The sequence below is a fragment of the Thunnus albacares genome, chromosome 21, assembly GCF_914725855.1.
Source record: "Thunnus albacares chromosome 21, fThuAlb1.1, whole genome shotgun sequence".
NCBI lineage: Eukaryota > Metazoa > Chordata > Actinopteri > Scombriformes > Scombridae > Thunnus > Thunnus albacares.
The window spans coordinates 12806511-12833618 of NC_058126.1; the positions used below are offsets into that span (position 1 = coordinate 12806511).

At 38.2% G+C, this 27108-nt stretch overlaps 2 protein-coding genes across 8 annotated transcripts; one reads left to right on the forward strand and one right to left on the reverse strand.

Annotated features, from left to right (window-relative positions):
- Positions 1-3106: 3106 nt before the first annotated feature.
- Positions 3107-20250, reverse strand: nktr (natural killer cell triggering receptor). Of its 5 annotated transcripts, none has more exons than XM_044338826.1 (17): positions 20156-20250; positions 17035-17113; positions 16307-16381; positions 14958-15065; positions 14520-14564; positions 12178-12265; positions 11292-11321; positions 10977-11122; positions 9632-9854; positions 9244-9411; positions 9054-9141; positions 8330-8478; positions 5547-8234; positions 5237-5320; positions 4893-4952; positions 4301-4402; positions 3107-3948 (listed from the first exon to the last, which is right to left on the reverse strand). In XM_044338826.1, exons 2-17 carry the CDS (start codon positions 17090-17092, stop codon positions 3879-3881), a joined length of 4182 nt encoding a protein of 1393 aa, XP_044194761.1. In that variant the 5' UTR covers positions 17093-17113; positions 20156-20250; the 3' UTR covers positions 3107-3878. The 5 variants fall into 5 exon arrangements, with proteins under 5 accessions (XP_044194761.1, XP_044194760.1, XP_044194759.1 ...); XM_044338825.1 differs by having other exon boundaries at positions 5547-8237; XM_044338824.1 differs by having other exon boundaries at positions 5547-8258.
- Positions 9773-26097, forward strand: sec22c (SEC22 homolog C, vesicle trafficking protein). Of its 3 annotated transcripts, XM_044338831.1 has the most exons (8): positions 9773-9859; positions 15684-15936; positions 21505-21716; positions 21905-22068; positions 22217-22396; positions 22587-22705; positions 23170-23235; positions 23334-26097. In XM_044338831.1, exons 3-8 carry the CDS (start codon positions 21535-21537, stop codon positions 23532-23534), a joined length of 912 nt encoding a protein of 303 aa, XP_044194766.1. In that variant the 5' UTR covers positions 9773-9859; positions 15684-15936; positions 21505-21534; the 3' UTR covers positions 23535-26097. The 3 variants fall into 3 exon arrangements, with proteins under 3 accessions (XP_044194766.1, XP_044194765.1, XP_044194764.1); XM_044338830.1 differs by lacking the exon at positions 9773-9859 and having other exon boundaries at positions 15072-15936; XM_044338829.1 differs by lacking the exons at positions 9773-9859; positions 15684-15936 and adding an exon at positions 20275-20529.
- The last annotated feature ends 1011 nt before the right edge of the window (positions 26098-27108 follow it).

Sequence of the window (27108 nt, forward strand, 5' to 3'; positions counted from 1 at the left end):
ATTGCAGAAGTCAATATAACTTCATTTTTTAGTCAACAAATAGTGTCTACCTGGAAACAAAGTGTCCCGTATCATCTCCTCATAACTTTTTCATGTCAAAACTCAAAAAAACAAAACAAATTTAGTTCCGATTTAGGGAGTGGCTATTAGTAAGGATTCCAAGTGTCAATCGTCCCTATATTGTTTAATTATTACGCATGCGCATTGTATTGATTGGCCAAGATCACATGATCAAATTAAAATAGTTTCGAAATGAAGTAATGTTTTTACTTCCAGTTGATACGCCAACCCTTCCCATGGTTTGGGTTTAAATAGTTATACTGAGGTACAAAAACCAATTGGTTGGGGTTAGGGAAAGGTCATGGTTTGGGTCCAAACAGTAAAATGCGGTAAAAATGTTCCAGTTAACAGCACTAAAATGTTCAACGTGACTGTAAGAAATGTCCGGTCTGTCGTCTCAAGAGGTCCAGCAATAAATTCTGGAAACCCAGTTTCCCAATAGAACAACCTACTATCAGCATGGAAAACCAGTCTGGACCAACATCCTGTGGACAAATTAGGAATGAATTTATTAGGAATGAACCACAAAAAGAGTGCAAAATCTCAAATTATTCTTCCTTTTATTATCCTCTCACACTTTAATAAAGGAAAACTCCTTCTCCAGGGCCGGGTCCACCTACTATGGGGCCCCAGGGCCAAAATGAGATGTGGGCCCCAGTTGATGCCCCAGTTCTCTCATTCTTTGTCACAATAAAGTCATGCAATCAGCACAGACTGCGCAACTGACATATTGGAGTACTTAAACTGCTGAAGTCGCTGTGAGCTTCAAAGCTCAGTGAAAAATGAAACATCTTGCTGGAAATCTGTCAGCAGCTCAACCTACAAACAGCAGCAGCAGCAATCACACGCATTTTCTTCAGGAAATGCAGATATTCTAGGTTTTATTAATATTTAGAAGCAAAATAAGTGGGTTGACATGGACAATAACTAGTATTTTTATATAATATACATATTATAGTCTTACTGTAAAGGTCAGTTTCTCCATACAGTTTATTTAATTGACAATTGCAGTCAAGTCGTCATTTTTAAATTCACAGTCCACTGTGTATGTATTAGGTAGTAATTCTAAGTAGTCTTTATAACTATGAAACATCTGAAAATAATGAAAAAAAGGTCACAATTACCCATCACAAGAGCCCATGGCAACATCTTCAGATAACGTTTTATTCAACCAACAGTCCAAACACCAAAGATATTCAATTTGCAATGATATAAAACAGAGAAAAGCAGCAAATCCTCACATTTGGAACCATCAAATATTTGACATTTCTGCTTGAAAAAATGACTACAACAAGTAACAAATTATTTTCTGCTCTAATTGCCACACTAAACCTGAAGCCTCCGGGCCCCCAGAGGGTCATGGGGCCCTGGGACAGGTCTGTAATTCAGCCTTGTCTTGCTCTCCCCTGATGTCCCCTCTGGACCACGCTGCCATTGCTCACTCCTGAGCAGCTGATATGGGACAGAAGTCGATATGCTCATAACAAGGTGGGAAAAAAATTCATCACAACCTGGAGCAGGTCCCATTTATTACCTTGTGTCAAGGACTCAGCTGAGGCCACAACATCAGTGTGGATATAGTCAAAGAGGCTGCCAAGTCAAGCCCAGACTGAACATTTATTGTCACAAAAATCTTTAAAAAACATAAAGCATTTAGTGATTTGTAATTAAAGCTACAGTATATGGAATTGTAAACAAAGTCATCATGTTGTTTGGATTGCTGTAGCCGTCAACAAGAGTTCAATATTTCAGATCTGATGTGGTTAAACATTTCAGACAAGGAAAAATTGAAGAGGAGAAACTCCTTCAAGTGAATAGTGAATCATCTATTTTCCAAAAAAGTGACAACAGGCTAATGATTTTTATCATGAAACCTCAGGCACTCAAGTGAAGCTTCCACATGGAAAAAAAAAATCAATTTTGAGCCAGTTACAGCACCTGCTGGTTAACATGGAGGGTGCCATAGGACATATTTTATAATGGGAACATGATATAGTCTCTGTAATTTATGATTTTTTTACACTAGTTGTTGTGACCTCTTCAGATAATGTCCACTTATGACCCATATGACCTCAGTGTGGACATCAGTTGTGATTAATTTAACTAAAGAGTGTTTTTTTGGAGGCCTGAAGAGGTGTAAGTACCCAAGATTTCATTAAAATGGAGAAACATCATAATCTTTTAATATAATTTTAACAGAGATTTACATATTTTCTTATGTTTTTAAATCTTGTAATGCATTAGGAACCAGTGCTTTAGTCTTTCCTGTAATTTGACAGGTTAAATATACACCATGTGAAATACTTTTAACAATAAAAAAAGGACCTGCTTCTCATTACCTCCATGTCAGCCTCATATTCATATATTTAGTCCCTGTGTGCAGCATTTTTATTGTATTTTAGTATAAAACTGCATGCATTTTGCTGGAGTTTTGTAAATCCAGATTTGATTTGTACTGAAAGTCGTCCATACAAAACAGGCCTGAATTGAACAGAACATATAAACACAAACTGCACAAGTCTTGGTCTGCAGCATGCAGCTCACAAAAGCTCCACACAAGAGAGACAGGAGCTCACACACCAGCGTAGCTTTAAGTGTATGCAAATATTAGCAAGGAGGAAACCAAATTTTCAATTAGTTCTGAGTACGATTAATAATTTAATGGAGTCGTCTCTCTTTTTAAAAAAAAAAAATCTTATTCCAGTGAAGCGCCCGGCTCTGGGAATGGAATTTTTAAGTCGTGCATTAATCTGATTCTTCTAATTGCAAGACATCTAATAGAAAAAAGATGACAGTGGAGCCTTTTAATCAGGAAATTGAAATCACTGTTTGACCACTGTAGCCCTTTATAGTGTTTGACATAAAGATAATACATACACTTAGATCTGCCAGGATGAAGACAATACCCTGCCTGCAGTTCTGAATTGAAAGGTAGATGGCGCCATTGGAGAGGTTCAAATCCCCTGGTCCATTTGAGGACATAGTCTTTGGTTACTACTCAACAGTACTATGATCTGCATCATGAGGAAAAAACAGAAACACAGGCTTAAGATCTGTTGGTATTTATTAAGTGTAAATATTAATAACTGTTCAAATAAAATCTAAATCAGACATACTATACTTTGAGTACAGTTTGCACAGTCATAATACAGTAACAAAACGAATACAACAGACAAATTACAGCTTGAGACAGATACAGAAACCAACAAGTTATTTTTCATTCAATGAGGACTTTGCCAGATAACAATCTTGTCTTTCTGACCCTGAATTTAAGGCATAACTTCAACCCAAACTCACTAACTCTTCACAGCTGTGAGAAGAGGATTAGACATTTATAATAAATGTACATTTAGTTGTTTCAGTGTATAAAAAGACAAAAGTAAAAAAAAAAAAAAAAAGAATACCCAAATATATAATAATAAAAATATTTACAGCTTACTTCATATTATTTGTAAGAAGTATAAACTTCACATAGAAAATATCTGTTAAGAGTGGCCATGTTGACGAGATTGAACCCAGTTGTTCTCAGCTGTGGTAGTCCCTAAAAGGGATCTGCCTTTGCGTAAGGTTGTAAAAGTGGTTTATTTATTCACGTTCAATAACATTCATTTCCTCAAAGACAGTTACATCAGCTTGTATACTGGTATCACCATGGAGGACGACATACAGTACAGTTTTAAAACAGTATACAAGATGGAGCTTTAGTTGCTGATGTGTGACGATAAAAGTAATTTGCTATTTGTGTGTACAGTGTCCAGACTTTGTTGTTCTGTTCCCTCTCAGTGGAAGTGAACCTGACAGCCTGCCTGAGGTGCGGCTCAACTGTACCGACTGCTGCGACTGTGACTTCTGCGCCTGGAAGAACTGCGACTGGAGGAGCGGTAAGACCTGCAGAAGATGGAGATACCAATTTAATACTTTCAGCCATGAGAGAGATTATCATAGCTAGAATTCAAGCAGTTCAATTAAATTTATGGCAAAAAATGTTGAACTAACCGATAACTACAACAAGTAAAAAACAAAATGTATTGATGTTACATTCTTTGGTAAAAAAAAAAAAAAGGCATGGACATGTTGTATTCCTTTTGCATTATTGGCTGCATGGCGAGTATGTCATGGTGTCAAACCACATTTTAATGTTCGCCCACTGGAACGAAGTAAGGGAGGGTGAAAAGGTTGAACTGAGACCTGCCACCTTGTTGAAGTCTGTTGAGGTTCAGCAGGGATGTATGTGTCTTACCGGGATCGGCGGTCTGAGCTCCTGTAGCTGTCACTTCGCCTGCGCCCTCGTCTCCTGCTCGCACTCCGACTCCGACTGGAATAGCTGTCAGAGGAATCTGACCTGCATTAACATACAGCCATGTGACAGCGGCGATATTATTTTGGGAATATCTCCAGAGTGGTGTTTGATTCATGCTGATCTGCTTAGCAGAGGTATATGATATGATGATGATGATGTTTAAAATCCATTACTGGCTTATTTACTTTTATTTAATACAGCACAAAGTGATTTTTCTGATAATCAAAATCCTATTAATCTGTCTGCATCCGTAGTGAAAAAAAGTATTGGTTATTCCTCATACTATAATTAATGACTTCAGACATTAATGATTGCTTCATATGATGCTACTTTTAGCTTGATGTGTATCCAGTTTATCAAATTCCAAGCCAACTTAACCAAACATATCACATTTTATACAAACTAACAATCTGAATATAGTAAATGAATAATTGTGTTTATATCTGGGCTTGAGGGCGTTCAGTGACCCTTTGCATAAACAATTTGAGAACATTTTTATTTCAGACTTAGTAAATTAAGGAGGCTCACAGACCTGGATCTCCTACGGCGATTGTATGAGCGACTTCTGGAATGACTTCTACTGTAAGTCCGACTGATAAGAAAAAAGAAACAGGATGTGAGGATCATACACCTGTTATATTAAACTACACAAAGGGAAAACACAATGGAAAGTCTTTTAAAAACATTAAAACATTTTTCAACATGAGAGCTTTTTGACTGTTATGTCTCCCCAGCTGCAAAGTAGAGTAAGATACTGAAACCCCGAGAAGCTCCAGGGTTTCTTCTCTATGTGGTTGACTCTGACTGAAAACAATTTCCTACTGGGATCCATTCGGTGCTACAACAGATTATTAAACCAGTGTTTAGAGGGTGTACCTATGACTTCTGTAACTTCGGTATGTGCTGCTGCGGGAGTGTGACCGTCCTCTCCCACGTCTCCGTCGACTCCTGCTCCGGCTCCTAAAAGAATTAGCTGCGTTATAAATTACATTTTCCCCACGCTAAAACAACAAGTCTATGTCACAGACACAGATTTGGCTTCTAGACTGAACACTAAATGCCCATCTATCAAGTTTATCACTTCACAACAATCTTGATCAACGTCCAAGAAGCCTATCCGGCATTTAAAAAAGATTTACTCATGCTCCCTTGTGCTCTTCATTAATCAAATAGCTTTTATTCTGACCTGGAGGAGTAGCTGGAGCTGCGGGATCTACTTCTGGATCTGCTGTAGGAGTGGGACCACCCTCTGGTGCGGGACCGGTGACTGGAAACGGAGTGGGACTTTCTGGTGGACTTCTTCGGGGACCGTGTGCGTGACTTCCCACGGGTCTTTCCCACAGAGGGGGATCTTTCCTCGCTGGAGCTCTCCTGGTTCCTCGGCCTCTGGTTGAGCCGTGCGGTCTTACGGACCTCGTCAAACAGCGATCCGGGTCGGACGCGGCTTTTACTTTTTATCTCCATTTTCACTCCTTGCGTGTTCTGGGTCTGGCTCTGTTGAAGTTGTGTGTTTTTCACGGTAACAGGTGGCACGTTCACATTCTGTGGTGCAGACATTCCTTTTAAAGGCCTCCATTTGAAATTTATTACATTACCAGTAGGTTTGCCAGTAGCTACCTCATCTTTCAGTCCTTCAGCTGTTGTTGTGGAGGTAACAGACGGCTGCTCTTTGCTGTGAAGCTGAGGTAAATCTTTACTGGCCAGATCTGAAAACTTTGAGGTAGTTTTTAGGGTTAATTCAGTGGCATTATTAAGAGAATCATGTGTAACTGAAGGTTCAACAATTGTTTCGGTTTCATGCTCTGGAGTACAAATGTCCATATCATCTAATGACTCCTGCTCCTCTTTGACGCTGGACAAGTTAGTATTGTTGGCACCATTCCTGTTGGATGACTGAAGATGAGATTCAGCTTGTTTTGGGTTTTTGTTACATTCTTTTGCCCTCTGCTGCCCCCTTTCTTCTTCTCTTGTAGGATTTTTGTTTAAGGAGGTTAAATTTTGGTCCGTTTTATTCATACAATCCACACCAGGCCTTTCTTTGACAACGCTACTTGGACTATGTTTCTCTCGTTTGGATTCATCTTCTTCCTCCTCCTCTCCGAACTCTAAAGGTGGCTGCCAGTGAAAAGTCTCTTTCAGCTTCTGATGTTTCCTCTTAGATCTCTTTGTCTTGTCCTTACTGCGATGGGAACCACTTTTGCTCTCCCCTCTCCTCTTGTGCTTGTGTTTACGTTTGGCCTTCTTCTTGCTCTTGTGCTTCTCTGGCTCTGCCGCCTTCTCAGGACTTTCCCCAGACTGACCAGAAGCAGCAGCAGTCTTGTGTGCCACAGTGACTGCTGCCTCCAATGTCTTTCTGGAAGTTTCGCAATCAGATTCTGAACTTGCCTCTCCTTCCTCTTTTTCGGATATGGCCAATGTCTTACTTGTTATGTTTTCTGGATCACTTTCAGAATTCCATCCAGTAAGAGCAGACAGCTTCTTGTCAAGAAGTTCACTGGACTGAATTCCTTGTTTCTGTTTTTTTAGGGTGGCGCTGTTGCTTTGGCTCACTTTATCACTGTCACTATCCCATTCAGACCTGCTATTAAAGCTCTCTGCTGGCACTGAACTGTAGTGTTTTGTCTCTTGATCCTGTGAGCCGCCTTTCTCTTTCATTTTCTCCAAAGAGCCACTGATATCAGTCTCGCTGCCTACTCTGTTCTCTGATTCTGAGTGAGCATCCTGGCTACCGGTAATTGAAATGTACTTATCTAAATGTTTTATCCTCTTCAGAGAACTGTAAAACTCTTTCCATTCTTTGTCTAATGAATTCTTCTTGTTGCTACTTGATTTCTGGGACTTTTCAGAGTCTGATCTGCTGTAAGATGAAGACCTGCTTTCATGAGGGGATCTGGACCTGGATTTACTGTAACTTCTACTCCTTGAGCGGCTGTATGAGCGGCTGTATGAACGGCTGTAAGAGCGGCTGTAGGACTTGCTTCTGGAGGACCTGCTGTGTGAGCGCCGCGCAGGTTTGTGTGCTTTGTCGCTTTCGTGGTCACCTGGCAGACACTTTGGTGTAACTGAGGTCTGAGCTTTCTCTGTAACGCTGTCACCTGTGGAGGAAATGTTGCTGGGAGTTACTTTAGCTTTGATTTCCTGAATATGGATGTAGGAGGGTTTCCAGGGCTTTTGACCAGGCTTCCAGCGTGACGGTGGAGGACTGTCGCTCAATGGGATCACAGGGACGCTTTCTGGGGCGGGGACAGCAGGTAGTCTGGAGACAGATGCGACTTTGCTCTCTGAGAGCTTCTCAGGTACGTGGATCATGGCATCTGAATCGGGCTTACTGGCTTTTCGCTTTCTTGGAGATCTTGATAAACTTCTCTTTCTAGATGGAGACCTGGATCTGTACCTGGATCTTGATCTTGACCTGGATCGAGAATAGGACTGAGATCTGGACCGGGATCGACTTCTAGACCTAGACAAGCTCCTGGACCTTGAATAAGACCGGGACCTCCCTCGAGATCTGGATCGACTGGATGTGTAGGATCTGGAGTAAGATCGTGAGTCTCTGTAAGACGCTGAGGATGGTCGTCTCCTCAGAGGCGACGAATGTCGTTGACTTGAAGAGGAACGAGATGGAGAGCGGGACATTCTGGACTTAGACCTTCTTCCTGAAGAAACTGATCTTTCATCCTCTGACAGGACACGCTCTTGAGCTTTGTTCTTGGAGCTTTTCTTCTTGCTATGTTTACGTTTTTTGGCCTTCTTCTTGTGTTTCGCTTTTTTCTTCTCTTTCTTCTGCTGCCGGCGCAGGCTGGACCTCTCAGAGCTGCGGTCTGAAGAGTGCTCTGCAGACCGGGACCATGCAGAGTCACTTCTGTCGTCCCATCTGCTTGAGGAATGTTCATTCAATCTGTTAAGTCAAAAGATGTATGTAAAATACATCTTTACAAAGTATATACAAAGTAAAATATGAAGTCATACTTGTCTCCTTTGCTCCATCTCTCGATACTTGGTGGTTGATAAACTTTGGTTCTCTTCATCTCTTCTTTCCAGTGTGGCGGCGTTTCACTGCTTCCACGCTCTTCCACAGATGCAGAACGGGATTTAGACCTTGTGGGAGTGTGATATCTCTGCAGAAAAAGAAAAAAAAAAAAAAAGGTTTTACATTTATGACTCAGGTGTGATTATCTTGACAATAATTTCAGAGTGCAGATTAGTGGCAAAAGGTTATTCAGGCAGAGATGAACAAAAAAATAATTAGTTCGTCTCTGTGGTCAATGAAATAGATATGGAGGTCAATTCTTAACAGCTGAGGTCCACAACAGTTTCAGCTTGTGACCCCTTAAATGAAGCAATGTCTAATTGCGACCCGTTGTCATACTTGTCTATTAGCTGATTCAGCCAAAGAATGACTTTTCTTGCTGTTTGAATATTTTTAGGAGTCCTGAAGAAGTAAAACTAATGTGAAAAAAAGTAAGCATAACCTTGGGCTACAGAAGTATGTTTTTCTGTTTTGAACCCTTAATTTATCAGTATTCAATTCTGTGACCAGTTTGTTAAAAATCAAATTCTGGTTAAAAGCGTGTTGGCCCTTAGGATTGGACAAAGTGGATCAGACTTGGAGGAAGACTAGAAAATTTTAAATACTTCATCACCAAATCTGAATGAGGTGACAAATCTCTGATCTTAGTTGAGGTGAGCATACCATTGTTCCTCTGCCTTTGATCTTCCGTCCAGACTTGGACACTGCTGGTTTTTGGTCAGTTGAAAGAGACGATTCTTCTTTCTCAACTCTGAAAAAAAAATCATATTTCAAAGTAAACAACCCACTGAAATTACCTCGGTATGTAAGCCCAGAAAAAGATACTAAGAATGACTTCCAACTGAAAACTGACATCTCTGTTTTATCTTCCTGAGATGGCATGTCCCTTCGCAGCAGGAAACGGTTCTCTGGCACAGGCGGGATTTCCTCCGGTCGAACTACGGGCTTTTCTCTCTTCCCGCCCTGTTCCTTCTCTCCTTCCAATTCAATCTCTCCCTCCAGCATCTCTCTTTCCACAGGACTGTGACAACACGACACGATGCAAAACAATATTTTGTTATGCAAAGAATCAACCCGTCTCTTAGCTCTTACAGCTGACAGTGACTCATGTCAGTAATTGTATTTATACGTGGATGTACAGCTTAAACTGGATCAGAAGTGTGATTATGTACGTTTGAGATATATGTGAGTAATTCTTTAAGCATGTTAAAGTGTGAAAATAAACAAGGATAAAAATTTACCTTTGCCTGGAGGGCAGAACATCAATGTTCTTCTCCCTCTTTGATTCCCTCCTTTTCTTTTTTGACCGTTTACTCTTTGAGCGTCTCTTGTGTTTGTGATGTTTGAGCTTTTCATCAGATTCACTTTCAGACTCTGCTGAAGAGGAGAACTGAGAGGACGAGTCATGGGAATTGAGGGACGAGTCAGCAGAATGGGAGGCTCTTTTCCTCTTCCCTTCAAGAACTAAAGTAAGAAATATAACAGCATTTATGTAATTTCGATAGAAAATCTGCTTATTTTTAAGGATAAAATAGGTCAAATTGTGTAAAAGTATAGAAGCGTTAAAAACAAAAATCTGCTTTCAACCGCCAAAGTTCCCAAAATCAATCTGAGAACTTGAGACCTGATCTGTTGACTTGACTCAAGATTTGGGACCTTGACTTGAAGTTTGATGATTAAAACTACAACACTGATATATTCAGTACAAGTAAAAGGATGATGGAAAGTTCAAATGCCAGGAGTCATTTTCAGGGTGGTATGACACCGCAACAACAAAGGCTTTGTTTTATTCTTCTCGGTATGTTGGAGGCCGTGTAAGCAGACCTGGCAGAGTCAGGTGGGTAGATGCCAACCGAACTCCACAGAGAGCCCCCTGACTGATCCTCATTAAAAGGAAGATCAGGTTACACGCCCCGTCCTAATACCAGTGAGGGGAAAACGCTGGCATCAAAATGCAAACCTCTTACAGAACGAGCTCAAAATATGACCCATGTACAACCATAAGACTATTCCACACAGGAGTCAAAAACAAAAGAGAGAAAACAAGAGGTCTAAGTTTATGTACAGTTGTTGTTGAAAACTAACTGATAATATCAGAACTGTATAAAAGAGTACTACACCAATTTTACAAATCAGTGTCAATTTAGTGGTCACATGGAGTACTACTCCAGTGAAAACAGCTGTATGATGTTTTCTGTGAGTTGGAGAAAATAAGCTCTGATGATATAATCAGAGTAATCTCAGGCTGGGCAACAACAACAAACAAATTGAGTCAAATTATTTCCAGCTGCATTATGGTAAATGAAGGATTTGGCGCTTTTGGAACCTGACTCATACTAGAGACTGAAAGTCAGGATATCTCAGCCCCTGCTTTTTTCAGTTCTTTAAAAAAAAAAAAAAAAAATCAGCCTCTTGTGAGTCTAATTCATGGAAGTGCAAAAATAAATCACCAAAATACACAAATAATACACACGTAATGTACAACTGACTGTAGCCTAACTGTCACACAAAGCCAAACATCACACACACTCAAGCTTAAATTGAATTACAGTGGTTAGGTGGCAATATATCAATGACAGAACTTACCATCATTAGCGGACTTGGTGATCAGCTGTCCACAGTCCATCACTCTCACATCAGCGTACGGTCTGCTAGCTGAATCAGTCTTCAGCCCCTCAATCTTCTTTATCACTTCAAAGCCGGAGATGACTAGACCGAAGACGACGTGGACTCTGCAGGCAGGCAGAAAAGATTGCTGCCTCATTCATACACAACTATACAGTGACTTGCGTACTATTATGGTATCTTTAAGGATACTGTTAAATGAAGTAAAATGAAAGACAATGCTGAAAATGCTGCTAAAATGTGACCAAGCGGTAGTAAAAATTTGGTCAAACTTACCCATCGAGATGAGGTGCCATCTTGGTTGTGCTGTTTGTGGAAAATCAAGCAATCAAGCCAGGAAGGGTCAACCAATGGCAGTGATTGGGTCATGAAAAAAGGAGAAAAAGGAGGAAAAGAATGAGAACAAGTAATTTCAACAAGATGTGGGTGCTACTGTACCATGGGAACAATCTCAAAAAAAGGTATGAAATTTGTAAGACCCTTTGCTCAATGATATTTGATTGTAAATCTATTCAGAAATCACTTGAAATTTTGGTTGTTGAATTAACAACAGTGACAAATAGGCAATGAAAACCCTCAGCAGAGTGTGGGTAATTACATTATCATATTTGGATCATACAAAAAAAAACAGTATATTTAAATTTCTTCCTTCATGTTTCATGAATTTTCATTCATGGAGGACTTTTAACTTATGGTGACAACCTGTTTTTGTGATAAAAGATAACGTGTCACCTCAAGCCATTTGTGAATACTGTTTAAACATTTCAACATTTAAACACTGTACTCTGCAATATGCTTGCAAATACAAACTACTGAATGATAAATACAGTCAGGAGAGAGAGAAACACAGCCTTGGAGACACATTACCTTGGAAGAGCAGGATGCTAGAGTTTCTGTAAATTTTACACAAAAACGGCAAGAGAAAAAATGTAACACATTTGTAGGTAAAAAAGATTGAATCCATGTTTCTCTGCACTTTGAATTCTAACTGCACACAGAGAGGGGATTGATCTCAAAACAGAAGACGTGACAGAAAGCAAAAACTCAAACAAAACTGACATTCATTCAAAAAAAGCAAATCAATAATGCAAGTGACCAGTCAGTTAAATGATATAGTTATTAAAAGGGTGCAGAGTGATTTGGTTTAATGAATGTCACTCACATGAAAAACTGTGAGCCGTTGGTGTCTTTCCCACGATTGGCCATCGACAACAGGAAGGCTCTGTCGTGTTTGAGAGTGAAGTTCTCATCTGTTGGGAGCAGAAAAACAGGGAACGAAGTCTCAAGAGCACATCCTCTAATCAGTGATATCAGGAAATATTTAGCGAAGAACAGGAAAAAAGAAAAATCAGCTTTTTAATCCATCAAACCTAATCATCGCCTCACCAACCTGCCCAACTACACATTTTGTTTGGTCCAATTTTACTTGATTTAGGCTTTTAACTACAAATCACATACATTTTACATTATTCTGACCATGTTACAAAGAACACCATATTGGTTTCAATTCATCTTGATATGCTACAGGGATCAAATTGGTAAGACTTGATACTTGCTTGAGATAAATTATCCATTCAAGTGAACACTTCATTGCCTTTTTTTCTCATCAAGGTTAATTATCATAAAGTGGGTTAACATTTTTGAGCAGGGACCACTTCAAAAATTTTGAATGATGACTTTGCTAATATTCATGAGCTGTGCTGTTAAAGGTAATGTTTTATTTTACCAGTCTATACTAATTTCCTGAGTATTTTACAGGTATTTAACCGTTGATTTTTAGGACATTTTACTGAGCGTGTTGCAATTTGGTACAAATTAAAAGAAAAAAGAGGTGGTAAGTTGGTTTAGTTGGGTTATACATAGTCGTTAATTTGCAAAAATTCTTCATAAATTAGACTTATCAATTCTGTAACTGACAGTTTTCAGTGTGTAGTTTTGTTTGTCAAACTATATATTAGCATATTGTTTGTTTCTTAAAAACTCTATTATGAGAACATTTCCTATGTACTACCGAGTGACATAACCCTGTCAAAGAAATGTCCTAAGAATTATTGGTTACACAGCAGCTACTTTTAGGAAATTATTGAAAAAACCTAATATGCTAATATATTGTTTGGCACACAAAAATACACACTGTAAAACTTAGTATTCTCTGTAAGTTAAATAATTGTTAAGAGTGTAATTTAATAAGATTTTTTAAAAAATCCAAATATAATGAATTGGCACTTACCACATAAACAATTTAACACTTTTTTCAGTTTTTCTTATAATTTGTACCTAATTGCACCACCCTCTCTATAAAATGCTCAAAGAATTAACTATTAAATACCTGCAAATTACTCAATTTTTTCCAGCAAATTAGTATAAAATGAAAGGACCTGCAAAATAAAGCATTACCAAAGTCAAACAATCAATACACAAATGTAATGGTCCCTGTTTACACGTAATGGGATGGATCATCTTTCTAAAGCATGTTTCAAGTCTCTGCAAGAGGAGTTTCATATCCTTCTAATATAAATAAAACATTTAATGATAAATCAATAGAAAACAACCTACAAACAAATGGAATTCTTTCGGAAAATGGCCTACAGTGATGTAGTCCTAAACAACTAAAACATGAAAATCCACCAGCATAATCTTTAAATATCAGACTGAAAACATTCTTGAACATATCTGAATAGTCAATAGTTACTACATACAGTGTAAAGGTCATGCTGAAGTGATTACAGTCAAGCATTAAAATATTTTTATCAAGCTATTCGCATAAATGAAACTTCAAATTTGGAAAACATGAAAAATAAAATGCCTCCCAGTGCCTAAACCTTTACTTAACTGTATCTTCATAATACTATATCCATGCTGCAAGGCTAAATTTCCACTGTAGTACTCTGAGCAAAGAAACCTGCAGTCTGTATGTGACTACGTGTCATGGCAGTCATGTTATAAGGGTACTGTAGCTATAAATATCACATGTAACATAAAAAGTAATCTGAGCAGCCTGAGGCTGTGGGGGGTCTAACAGGGAAGCTGTATGAATGGAAAATCCTGTCAGATCCCTTCAGTACAAATTTGCATCTGCGCCTTTGCAAACATTTGCACTGTTTTTACTGACTGAAGAAGGTGGCAGGTGGGGACAGTGTAGACATGGTGTTACTGAGCTGTGTACATCTCTTACCTTCTCATTTTGCAAAAGACCACTCTATAAATAAAAGAATATGTTGAAAATTTTAGGCAGGAAGATTGTAGCTTTCAATAAAGAGAATGCCTACTCTCCATGCTGATTTGATAAAGCCCACAACTAAATAGAAGACAGCACTATACAATGGAAAAGTGAAGGTCATACATAGGAAAATTCACAAGAAATCCATGATTACAACAATAGGCACACGCAATGTTACGCTCATGCAAAAGTAGCTCAGTTAGAGGTTGATAACTATTTAGATAAACATTTATGAGACATCAGAAATCTAGACTGATTATTAGAAAACTTGATCTTCAAATTACCTTCAAAGTAGCCACCGTATATGGACTCTCCTCCTCTTCCATTTCCTATAGAGATTAAAATAGTAAAATTGTTAAACCAAAAGTCAGACTAAATGTAACTGTGGCTCCTGGATTCCTACCATAAACATCCATAACAAAGTCATTGAGCTTGTTTACTGGCACTTTTAAAGGTTCAATCAACTTTTTACCCCGCTAAGGCTAATCTTAATAATTGTTAACTGCCTATATGCTGTGAAACAATGAATAATAACACTTCTTCAAAAACTGTTTTACTCAAAACAGCATATTTTCCAGCGCCCCAGTTGCTTTCAGTCATGTAAAACTGGCACCAGCAATTGGAAAATAGTGGAATAGCGTCAATGCAGCTAAAACCAACAGCCAAATTGGTTAAACCTGCCGTGAAACACACTTCCAGAGTTACACGTTAGACATCATTACCTTCGGTGAAGTCGCCTCCCTGGATCATAAAGTTCTTTACAACTCTGTGAAATGTGGAGCCTTTGTAGCACAGCTTTTTCCCTGTGATTTTGCCAGTTCCCTTTTCACCTGCAAACATACGTACATTAACTGAACTATCAATGATTACAAAATGCAAAACAGGCCTGCTACTGTACAAAGTGCCTCTGTGTATACCAGATGTCTTGAATGATGCCGCATGGGGTTTTTGTTTAAACAAGGGAATGAAACCTCAGTTGGGGGGGAGAGAGAGAATTAACTAGATGCCTTTATTCAGGCATCCTGTTGTTAATACTCCAGCGCAGGACTGCAGAATTCATTAAGAGATCTTCCACTGGGGTGATTGTGAAAGCTATTACCCCCTGGATTCCCCTTCCTTTGGGGTGAAAGGAGACGTGGAGAAATTTCATTAGATGTGTTGATGTGTTTAAGGGAGCTTTCAGAGGACAGAGGGCTGGCTGTTCAAATTGGCAGCTTTGGTTGCTAATCTTCTAGTATTTTGCTTCACTGGCTCGAGCATTGTTCCAAGGGGTTTGGTTTCCTATGGTGTGAGCTGATCCCCCATCTAAAAAGGACACATTTGAGACTTTGAGAAAGCCACAGCAAATTGGTGTATATTACCGTGTTATGTTATGTTGCCTGTGTGTGTACTTATGCTCAGGAAAAGGAACAGACTAACCAGCCATCTCCCACGTCTGCCCTTGCCAGCATCACATTCCCGTCGGCCAGGTGGGATGAAAAATGAGAGGGGAGGATCGATCTGCAGTCTGTTTGCAGATTTATGGCTATCTCTAGGCAGACCACCGCTACTACAGTACACTCTGTTCACTCTGCTCAGTGGAATGAAATATCTAGGAAGGCAGACCGGGACCCTGGATCCATCCAGAGACTCCATCTGTCACCAGACAATTTACACAATGGCCATACCTCCTTTCCTCATTGTATTACATGACCAGCAGGGGTAAGTATCAGGGTACTGGAGCTCTTGTTTTCACTTCAATTCAGTTATTTATTTATCTACACATTGTGATTATTTTCATGAAAAAGAACGATAAGAAGAAGAGATGTGAAACAAGAAAACAAAACCCAGAAAATTATTGTTATGTGGTATGAACCTTGGTGACTTAAGCTACCAGTTACCTCCCAATGTCTTTGCTTTTTATTAAAGGAATCAATGACCCAGTAAGCAGCTGTTTTTGAGACTGTGAAAATTGTGCGAAAAGAGTTATCGCTTGTCTTGTTCTGATGATTTGCTTTGGCTCTGAGAAACTAAAATATGCACTAAATATCTCAAAAGCATATTTGAGTAAAACATGTTTTACATTACTCACCAGTGCACAAACAGAGAAAGTTTTTGCTTGTCTTGGGACAAACATCCGAAAAAAGTTGAAAGACAATTCGCCCAACTACAAAACACAAGAGAAAAAGAAGAATCACTTCAGTTTTCTACTACTGATTATTCAAGATGTTAAGGCATCTTCAATATTAACTCAGCGTGATATGGAACAATGAACAATGGAGGCAGAAAAAAATAGGCCAAGGATACAATTAAGATTTACAAGTATCCCAAACGTTACTACACCTCACGCTTTTAATTGGCTCCCAGCATATAATTAAAAGAGTCCTGTGGTGAAGCTCAGACACTATAGAAACTTTTCCGTAGCTAAGCTATTCTTACGAGCGTGATGATGTGGTGTTTTGCCCCTCCCTATCCAAAAATGAGCCAATTACATATTTAAGCTTGAGGTCACTAAACTGGTCTGGTCTGTCCTTACTTACATTCATATCAGTTGCACATAGTTGCTGCTAGAAAAATACGTAATGCTCTAATGACTCACACCAGTATATCAAGCCAGTGCACTACTGAGTGTTCCACTTTCATTATTTTCAACTAAATGAAAATCAGTCAAAAGCTCCAAGGCTACAATAACAAACAACATGCATACAGTTTTAAACATCTGTATTGATGATATCAGTTCAAAGTAATCATCTATGAAAGTAAGGTGTGGCTGTTTATATGACTAACTAATCCTCATACCTCTGAACTAATTTTTCTTACCTGGCTCCCGGTTGAGCTCCACATCAAAGTAACACTGAGGGCGGTCTTTTACCCCCATTGTGATCAAAGTCCGGGTGACCTAAAATGTAGAAAGAGTACAAAAATGCTAAGCAGGAAAAATAATGATAGGTCTGTCTTTTTCTTAAAGCACCATTCTCTTTTTATCTGTCAATGTAAGCATACGAAGTACAGCATATTGAGAAGAGTGAGTTGGAAAACAATGTAGAGAGACCAAGACAGCGAGGGAGGAGGGAGACAGAGAGGGGAGGAGAGAGAGTGATGGAAGGAGAGGGAGAGAAGTCTGCGGGGAAATGTACTGGCTATGCAAATTCAAGCAGAGCACAGCACAGCCTGCTCGTTGTACACATTTAACTCTCTTTCCACGGTGTACTTAGATATCTATGTGTGACAAATTCTCGACAGAAAAAGTCACAAACTGCTGCTACCGGTCAGTGTCTTTATGGAAGTGGGAATGGACAGAAATGGCACAGATTTCAACCTGAGCAAGGTGAAAGTGAAACCAAAATACTGCACCATAAGACACGTTATGATCAGGTGGAGCTTGCTTCACAAATCCACATTAATACGGTCTTTGTCTCCTGTCACCAAGGCTTGTAGGATAAGACAATTTTACAAGCTTTTCTTATATTTAGATACTGGAGTTAAAGTAATTTGCTCTGCTTTTTCTTTTTTTGGGAATCAGTCAATAAGAAGATAAGAGCACTATCCAGAGCAAGGCAGTCAATATCAGTCACTCTGTTCTTTTGTTGTCCTTTGTCTGCTCAATTAGAGGAAATTACCCACAAAGAAATGCTTTTGTTTGGAAATTTTATAATTTTTGCCTGGACAGCAGACTTCATCCCACCTACAGTTTATATTCAAGGTGTGTTAGTGGTCTTTTGGTACCATGTTCGGTCAATGTCAGTGTTCTTCTACTGCAAACCAGACCAACTGAATGGCACAATATTTTTATTTTGTGCTCAAAAAGCTCATAAATCATCCTTAATTATAACCACAGAGTAACATTTGGTCTGTCAGCATTCACATATTAGACTACATGTAACACTGGTTGACTAGTCAAACATAGCTTTAGTAGTAAGGAGGGAAAGTGAAAGTTGTGTGTCAAATAATAGGCCTAATTTGGATTTCTAAAAGGGTTTCTTCTCATTATTTAAATAGATAGATAGATGATAGATAGACAGATAGATAGATAGAAAAAGTATATACAAAAAATACCATGGAATTAATAAAAATAGAATAGAGACGAGAGATATAACCATAACTATAACTATAATATCCTATTTGCTGAGTACAGTGTACATTAGTGCAAGTCAGGAGGATATTGGTATGGTAGTAAGTATTTTTATGATATAGGCAGCATATGGTTAAAAATATGTCAGTGTCACTGTGCTGACATGTAACAGTTAACACCTGTGGTGTGTTTGTTTGTGTTTTGCATAAACAGGAGTCTAACAAGGGGAACAGAGAGAAAGCATTACAGGATTTGACTTCATTTCAGGCCACTGACCAAGCTTTGAAGTCGGGGTACAAGGAAGAAGATTCTGCAACCTAATTTGGCCTGCACACCTGTTCATGTGCACCTGCTATGGTGCAGCCCCTCCTGCTACACTGATACAGTGTAGCTTTGTAACAAAATACAAGGCTTTTAGAATGAAGCACAAAAAATATATACCAGAAAAGTAAATCTGGGAAATATTTGGAGTGTGAAATAGAAGCAACTCCCCTTTTTTACAGAGTGCCCAAACAAATTTAAACCCTTTCTATTTGAATTGCAGATGTTTAATGTTGTCAACACTTCATCATATTTGACAGCTGGGGAGGGGCTGTGTGTCAACAGACTTTAATCTAGAGCAAATTAATGAACAGTACCTGAGGCAGTAGAGTACATAGTACCTTATTTCATTGCTGATGAATGCAGAAACTGGGACAGAGAAGCTAAATTAAACTGCCCTCACAAATCTCACCAATAAAAACTGGACGTGATTGTAAGCCTTAGATACAGCTCAAACCTAAAACAACACTGCATTGTACTAATGTCGAGACTTATATCATGTTACTAACCTTGACTGTGCATAGCCTTATCTAACTGTAAAACCTTCCTTCTAATTATAGACAACAATAAACACCCCCACCTTCAGAAGAACACACACTTAGAAGAGCCTTTTCAAGATTGAAATGTATTTTGGTTAGCAATGAATAAGAGAAATTATTAATTTATATGTATAAATTAATATACAAACATATGTACATAAACACATAACAAAGAGGCAGACACACGAATGCCACAGTTGGAAACAAAAGCACAATGTATAATAATAACAATGTTTCTATTGCACACCGTATAATAATAATCCTACTCTTATTTCATTTTCTTAATTATATTTCATTATACAGTATGTATATAAATAATCATTGCACAATGGATAATAACTATTTTATCTGTCTCACTACTCATTTTATTTGATTATATACTACGTATATAATTAATGCACAATGTATAATAAAACCTTTTCTATTTTACTATTTTATTTTAATCTATTATTGTGTGTGAGGTGTGCTGGACGGTGCTGTTGTGACGGGATTAATAAAGTATTTCTTATTCTTAATACTACAATTTAAATTGAAGATTTTTGCGGTGTACTGGTGTTAAATGCATTTCCATTAATGCCGACCACATTTACTTGATAGCTACTCAATAAGTTAATAAGCCTAATTAGCTATTTAAAAAGGAGGAAATACAGCTAACACGTAATGTAATGAACCACAATTTTAGTCAAACAGGCGAGTCAGCCAGGTGCTGCTGTTCATTTCACACACATTAACTGCCGCAAAATGTGCAAATTCACGACTATAACATTAACTAACAAACGCATTTTACTCATTAACTTTTGTCTAAAACCAAAGTTCAACATAAGCCGAGAGAAACAAACAAACAGGAAAAAGTTAACAGGCTATCGCTACATAGCTAACACACGGTTAGCACTTCTTGGATGGTTAAGCTAACAGCCACTTTACGTGTAAATGTCTCCCAGCTTCACATTTCACGTAACGATTAAAATCATACCACAAATCGTGTAAAGTATTAAATGACAAAACCAACCTCTGTGCAGCAGTTAGCTTGGTAATCAGCTAGTCACCGAGGGCCGACTGTCTGCTTGTGCCGCTAACTCGGAATGGTTAAAGAATAATTTTGTCCTTCTCGGCTTCCCGTATTCCGTAGAAGATTTGTTGTGGTTTTGTTGTTTCGAGGAAGAAGAATTGAAGTTAGCTTATTCGCTAATGTTAACGTAATTTACATAGCAGTTAGGACAGGTTATCCAGGTTTTCTGTATCAGTCGGGGATATTAAAAAGTATGCTACTGCACTTGTAAAGCGCATCTTGAAGCTGGGGCTTGTATTTCTCTGATATGATGTTGTAGTCAGCTAACCTACAGTAACTTAGCTAAGGTGCAGCATGAAACCCATGATAATGAGGTAAGGTGTAACACGGTTACAACTTAAGGTTTATAATTAAAATTAAGACTGTAATCTCATTGATTTCCAAATGGCACTGAAGTGGGGAAAAGTTTAAGATTTTAAAATCTACGCAGTTAATAATAAACACTCCACTTGTACACAAGCTAAAAGTAATGCAGCAACTCTGCAATAAATTCGACCTTTACCAAGGTGCTAATGTTCAGTTTTAACTTTGAGAGGTTAAAGGACGGGTTCACAATTTTTCAAGTCTGTCTTAAAACAATAGTCAGATGCTCAAATGAACATTAAAATAGGGTTTTCTTGCTGTAATCATTCCTATGTGTATAAATAATCATTGCAGCTGGATTACATTGCATTATACTGGGAGATGTTTTCATATTTAGTCTTTCCTGAGTGGCGCAAATGGGATGGACAAAATATTGGAAACAATTCTCAGTATTAAATCTATACCGTGTAACAGCACCACAACCTACAGCCTCTAAAAGGACATTTAAGTTAAATTCATATCTCTCTAACAGTTTCAGCGAAACTGAAAATACTTATGAGCTGTCAGACTATTTTCATTCTCACTAGGTGTACCTAATAAAATGGCAACTGAGTGTATTTTCAGTGTAGAGCTGAATTCACTTGACTGACAAGTAACCCCCAACTATTTGATAATGCATTAGTCATTTAAGATATGCTAAAGCATTCCTGAGTTCTAGCCTCTCAATTGGGGGAATTGGCTGCTTTACTTTGTCATTTGTGATAATAATCAGAATCCTTGTGTGTGATGGACTGTTGGTCAGACAAAACTAGATGTTTGAAGGTGTCAGCTTGGGCTTTAGGGACTTGTGATGGGCACTTTTCACTATTTTCTGACATTTTATAGACCGAAAATTTATTGAATAATTGATTTTTATAATTGGCAATGAAAACAATCTAGTTGCAGACCTAATATACTGATCTGAAATTGCTTTTTACCCTGTGTAGGCAGTGTGTTCTTCATGGACCCAGTGGATCATGTCTCTGATCCTGTTTGCCTTTGTGGTCCGGGTCAGGGATGGACTCCCCCTGTCAGCCTCCACAGACTTTGAACACAATCGAGAGCTCCAGGAGAGGAAGCAGCAGCTCAGGACCATCAGCAAGGCACTGGCCCTCTTCCCTGACAGAGGGACGGTCAAGGGCCAGAAACTCAACATATAGTAAGGATTCAGGAAACAGTTTCAGTCATGCTCTGTGTAACTGCACAAAGACACAATGCGTAGTGTGTATTTTCTTTAGTGATGCATAAGATAAACAGAATGTTGTCCACTTGATCACAGGGGCATCTATGTCAAGCTGCGTCAGGCTGTTTGTTTACTAAACACCTTTTCTCCTCTCACCTGTTCAGCTTCGTCTCTTCAGAGGGTGTATCCTACATGACCGTGTGCCACTGCAGCCTCCCTGTTGCTAAGGCCTTCTGCTTCCTGGAAGATCTGCGCTGGGAGTTCACCACATGCTACAATAGCACTGTTGTTGCCTTGGCAGCCAGGCCATATCCGTTTTTGGAATTTGGTGAGTAGGACAAGAAACAGTGTCTTTTAGGTTTGCTGTTGACATTTTGGGATTACTTTGAATTAAAATGTGGTGTGTTGAATAACATGCAAAGCTCCAGTCTTAAGTGGATTTATCCAAATATGTTTTGCTTGCTGACATTTGACAGACAGCACCATTCAGAAGCTAAAGCAGCAATACAACCAGAGTGGTGGTCCGGCCCTAGAAATCACATTGGCAGAGGTCCAGCAGGATCTGAACATCCACCCACCACAAGTCCTTACCTTGGAGGAGGTGGAGCTAACCAACGGCACCGCAAATGGGCATATGGAGCAAGCTCCTGGATCTGGTAAGCATTACACAGTACAGCATATACAGCACAATACAGAGCTCACTGCCTTTGACAGCACTGCAAACTGTATATAATAAATATATACATTACTTTTCAAGTAATCCAGAAGTGGGGAACAGCACTTGTTGCATTCACTGAGTTTTATAATCTCACAGAACTTATATGGTCACTTGCTTTTGTTTAACAGGTCAGAATGTAAGACTTGAACCAGTGACAGCACCAGGCATCCTCTCTCTGGTTCTCAATATCATGTGTGCATCTTTGAACATCATCCGTGGTGTGCACCTAATAGAGTACACATTCCAGGTATGGGCAGTTCCTGGATCTTATCACAAATACTACAAATAAATTATCGTCAAATTGCTTTTTTTTTAAAATCTATAAAGGTGTGTTGATGTGCCATAAATTGCCAGTATATTAAATGCTAGACTGTGGTTTTCTTCATTCATAAACAAAGCCATTTGTTGATTTACACTGAACTTAATTTGAGGATTTTGTGTGGAAATAGTTATGCGTAGGCTAGCATTAATTATAGATATGTTAAGCTGGCTGAGCTGGCTGCTGAGGATTAGCATTTTGCTGTGGAAGCAGAAGTCTGTCATATATAGAATATAATAATGATGAGGCGTGCACAAAACCGCACAGATTGTCACTCTTGTGTGAATTAGCTTATAATCTGTAATAAATGTCATTCATTTTAGATAAAGTGAACTTCCACCTGAATGACAAATCACAAGTTTGTTTAATTACATCTCTTTCTCTTGACACAGGATGATTATGAAGGAATATGGAATGTCGTGGCTTTTCTTCTGGCGTTTGTCTGCTGTGTTTTTCAGGTAAACGTAGTTCACATTTTTAACACAAACTGACGCCCACTCGTATCAAACTCTCTTTGACGCTCGTCCTCATATGAACGTCCTCTCTGTGCCCACAGTGCCACCTGTACCTGTTCCATTCATCTCTAAAGAAACCCAAGTCCTTCACTCTGTTGAGTGTGATCGTCCTATGCAACTTCTACCTGCTTGGCATGAGAAACATGTGGCAGCTGATCTTCCACATTTCTGTTGCCTCCCTCTCCACCGTCCTCATCCTCACCCGCAAACTCCAAGACAGAACCAATGACTGTGGGGTCTGACGGGCACACTTAGACACTCGTGTTGCACCTCTCCCACCTCTTTGTGACTCCGGTTTTGAGTGCAGGTAAGAAGAGCAAGGAAGAAAATGTAGTCTACATGAGTTATGAAGAAGTCATGTGGATTTTTAACAAAAAAAAATTTGTGTCATCATGGACAATATTCACTATTTTCTTGTATACAATACATACTTGCACTTTGTGTACATGGTTTCAAAGACTGTAAAGAGTTTACAGTGAAATGCAGTTCTTTCCAAATCCTCAAAATTATCAGATTTTAACGAAACAGCTTGGGATGTGGTTGAAGGAGTACGTCCAAAATGTTCTTGAAGAAGATAAAATGATTTTTTTTCAGTCAGAGTTGCTGATCAAAGTTTTTCATGTAGAAAAAGTAATGTTCTCAAAATTTCAGCTGGTTATGCTTGTGATTTTGTAACAAAGACACATTTCGGCAGGCGTTCAGCTCAGTATTATATCTGCTACCACAGGCCGTTGATTATCTTTCCTTAAAGTAATCAGTTTACAATGCTAGGTGACGGATAGTGATTGTAGCAGCCGTTAGATTTAATTTTACTTTTAACATAGGTTTACGTGGCTGATTAGCAGGTAATTAGTTCGTCCATCTCACATTGGTAACAGTGTGATACTTAAAGTTAATAATTTAGTGTAGTTTGATTAAAGATCGGTGAGAGTGAAGTAAAGTGAGCAATGCAGCTATTTTAATTTGTTTTCAATTACTTGCTCATTACTGGCCTGTAAGATACAGCAAAAATGTGCAAGTATGGGGTGGTTCCATGCCTTACTGTGTGACAATGCAAATGTTGTTGATTGTTTTAGTTTGTCTGTCTTATGTACAGATACACCGGCAAGTGCTCAGCTAGTCATCGCAAAGGTTCAAATCCAAGGGCTCCGTTATTAAAATGACTCAATAGAAATTACATTCTACACTCCGTTGGGCAGTTATGGCCATGTATGGCAAGATGTTGGATATTTATTTTAAGCTTCAAAACAGATTTTGGTCAGAGGAAAATGGCTTCATATCAAATCCAATTTAAACTTTTTTGTACGATCAAAGTAAATTTATATATTTTAGTTTGTCTGTTCCATCTTTGTCTACTGATCTCTGCATTGTCAAGATGTAAACTGCGGGTAAAAGTATGAAAGCACTGATATGATGGGTTGAATATAACTGAAATTTTGACTGCACTATTAGTTTGTAGATGTTTTATTTGTGTTTGGGATGGCAATTGTTCTTGAATGTTTTACATATCAGGTTCAGCTAAAAATTATATTTATATCCTGGTTCTTTTTTTTTCTTGTTTTGTTTGGTCTACAACACCACTCCCTAGCTGTAGTTCTTCTAGTTCTAGTTATAAACATAAATCATAAGGTTATAATTTATATTTTGGATATAGAATACTTTATATTAGCGCTGCTAAATTAATTGGCTAAGTAATGATGCTAAGTCTCCTATTAGTTAATTTTTTAAAAAACATTTTGTGTATTTAGCTTTTACGGTTTTCCATTTTTAATAGTTAAAAATTTGCAAGTGATATCCGTAAAGGGAAATGAATTATTAGTTTATAGTATTGTGGCTGCAGCGGAATTGTATATTATCCGTCCCTTTCATCTATCTATTCTACGAAGGAGGTTAGAGGCATTTTTATGGAAAGCAAAAGGGTAACATTTCATCCGACAATCCAAACATCCTTTACTGTAAAGAAGCAATAGTTTAGAAAAGCCACAAAGATTAAGGTTTTTCATTGGGAGTGTAAAATGAAGTGTAGCTGCAGATCAATACAATTGAGCCTTTCAATAGAAAATTGTGTTCTCAATTAGACTGCTATTCAGAAATTTGGTACAGTGCTGAAAGTTAGACTGGCTCAATAAACAGCTTATTGATGCTGTGTTTAACCATATGGTTAAGGCGTAAAATCTTGTTTAAATTGAGTTTCTTTTGACAGGGTTCACATTAATTTAATTTTTGGTGATTGAAAACCATAACTAAGTGTAACTGTGTTTTTATTTGTTTTGCTTCATGGTATTTTCAGTGCAGGATTTTGAATATTTTTGATACAAAGGAGGTTTTACTGACTCACTATTTCCACTGTAGACTACAAGATGTGCGTAACTACACAGTTGACCAAATGAATTGTAAAAGAAAATGATGCCATCGATGTTCTTGAGATGTAAAACCAAATAATGTGGACACTTGAATTAAAAATGAAGGATAATTATGCTCATCATGAAGGTTTAAAACATAGAGTAAAAATGCACTATACAACTGAAACCTTCTTCTATTGACATCCGAAGTCTTAACTCTAAACCTTGTGTCAGTTTCCAGGAGAGTTTCCTTCAGCAGAAATAAGTTATTTGTATCTAATTAGACTCACTTGAGGTTGAATCAGTGTTTTGTTTTTTTGTGGCTGCAAATTGTTTATAATGATGGAAAGTAACATAACAATGTCATTCATTGTAACTGCCAAATACACTGGTGATTACAGGGCTTTATTTTTTTCCTGCTGTGGTAAAACTGACATTTCATTAATAAACAGTGTCAATTTTTCCACTTGTTGATCTTTGGTTTGTGTGTCCAAGAAAACAGAGTTACCTCAATATTCAGCAGTTATCAGATAATAGAGACATAAAGAAGATCAAACTACCTTTTCTTGTGCAAAGAGAACACAATATGTGTATATTCAGATTAGAAGAATTTTAATGTTTGAACCTGCGTTAAGAAGCAAAACAGGATGGACACAAACGAAATAACAAAATGATTCCAAAAAAAAAAACCAATTGTAATTTTGCATCATTTCACTAGATGGAGCTCTTTCACCGGCTACCAATCTTCTATGTTCCTGTAAGTATATATATGTCTGCATCAACGGAAATTGTTGCTCTGCTTAGTTATATACAATTACAACTGAAATAAAATGTATTAATATAAACTTCATTACAGCTTAAGCCCCCTGTAAATGCAAATTATGCCAAAAAAATCCGTTAAAAGTGATTTGTAGCCTCAGAGATCTTCTCTGAGTTTAACAAGATTGGAAATACTGACTAATGAAGTTGAGACAGAATCAAGACTCACTGGAAAGGGCAGCAGAGGTTGGAAGAAAACACAGAATACTAAATTGTTTTGTTAGGTGACACATTTTAGCAATTGCAGCAATGGTCCAATTGGTCTTTGAGAACTGCTGACCCTCATTTAAATTGGCGACTCAGTGAAATTTAAAAAGCCGGAGCAATGACTGTAAAATGTCATACTCTGTCCACATCCTGAATCCTGACTTTGAGCTTTATGAGTTAATTTGATGCCTAGACAGATATCTGTGTTTTGATTTGACCAGTCATAGCTGTCTTGTTTGCTGCAGTTTTATTACAAGTTAGTTTAGGTTGTGCAGGATTTAAAAAATACTGCCTTGAAAGATTGACTTCATACTTTCTTTACATTCTGCTCACACTTTAATAAACATAGAAAGTTTCTCATATAGATAATGTTTGAAAAGGTTGTGTATATGAAAGACAAAGTGTATTTCATGCAGCTTTCTTTCTGGAAGATGACTTGTACATCAAA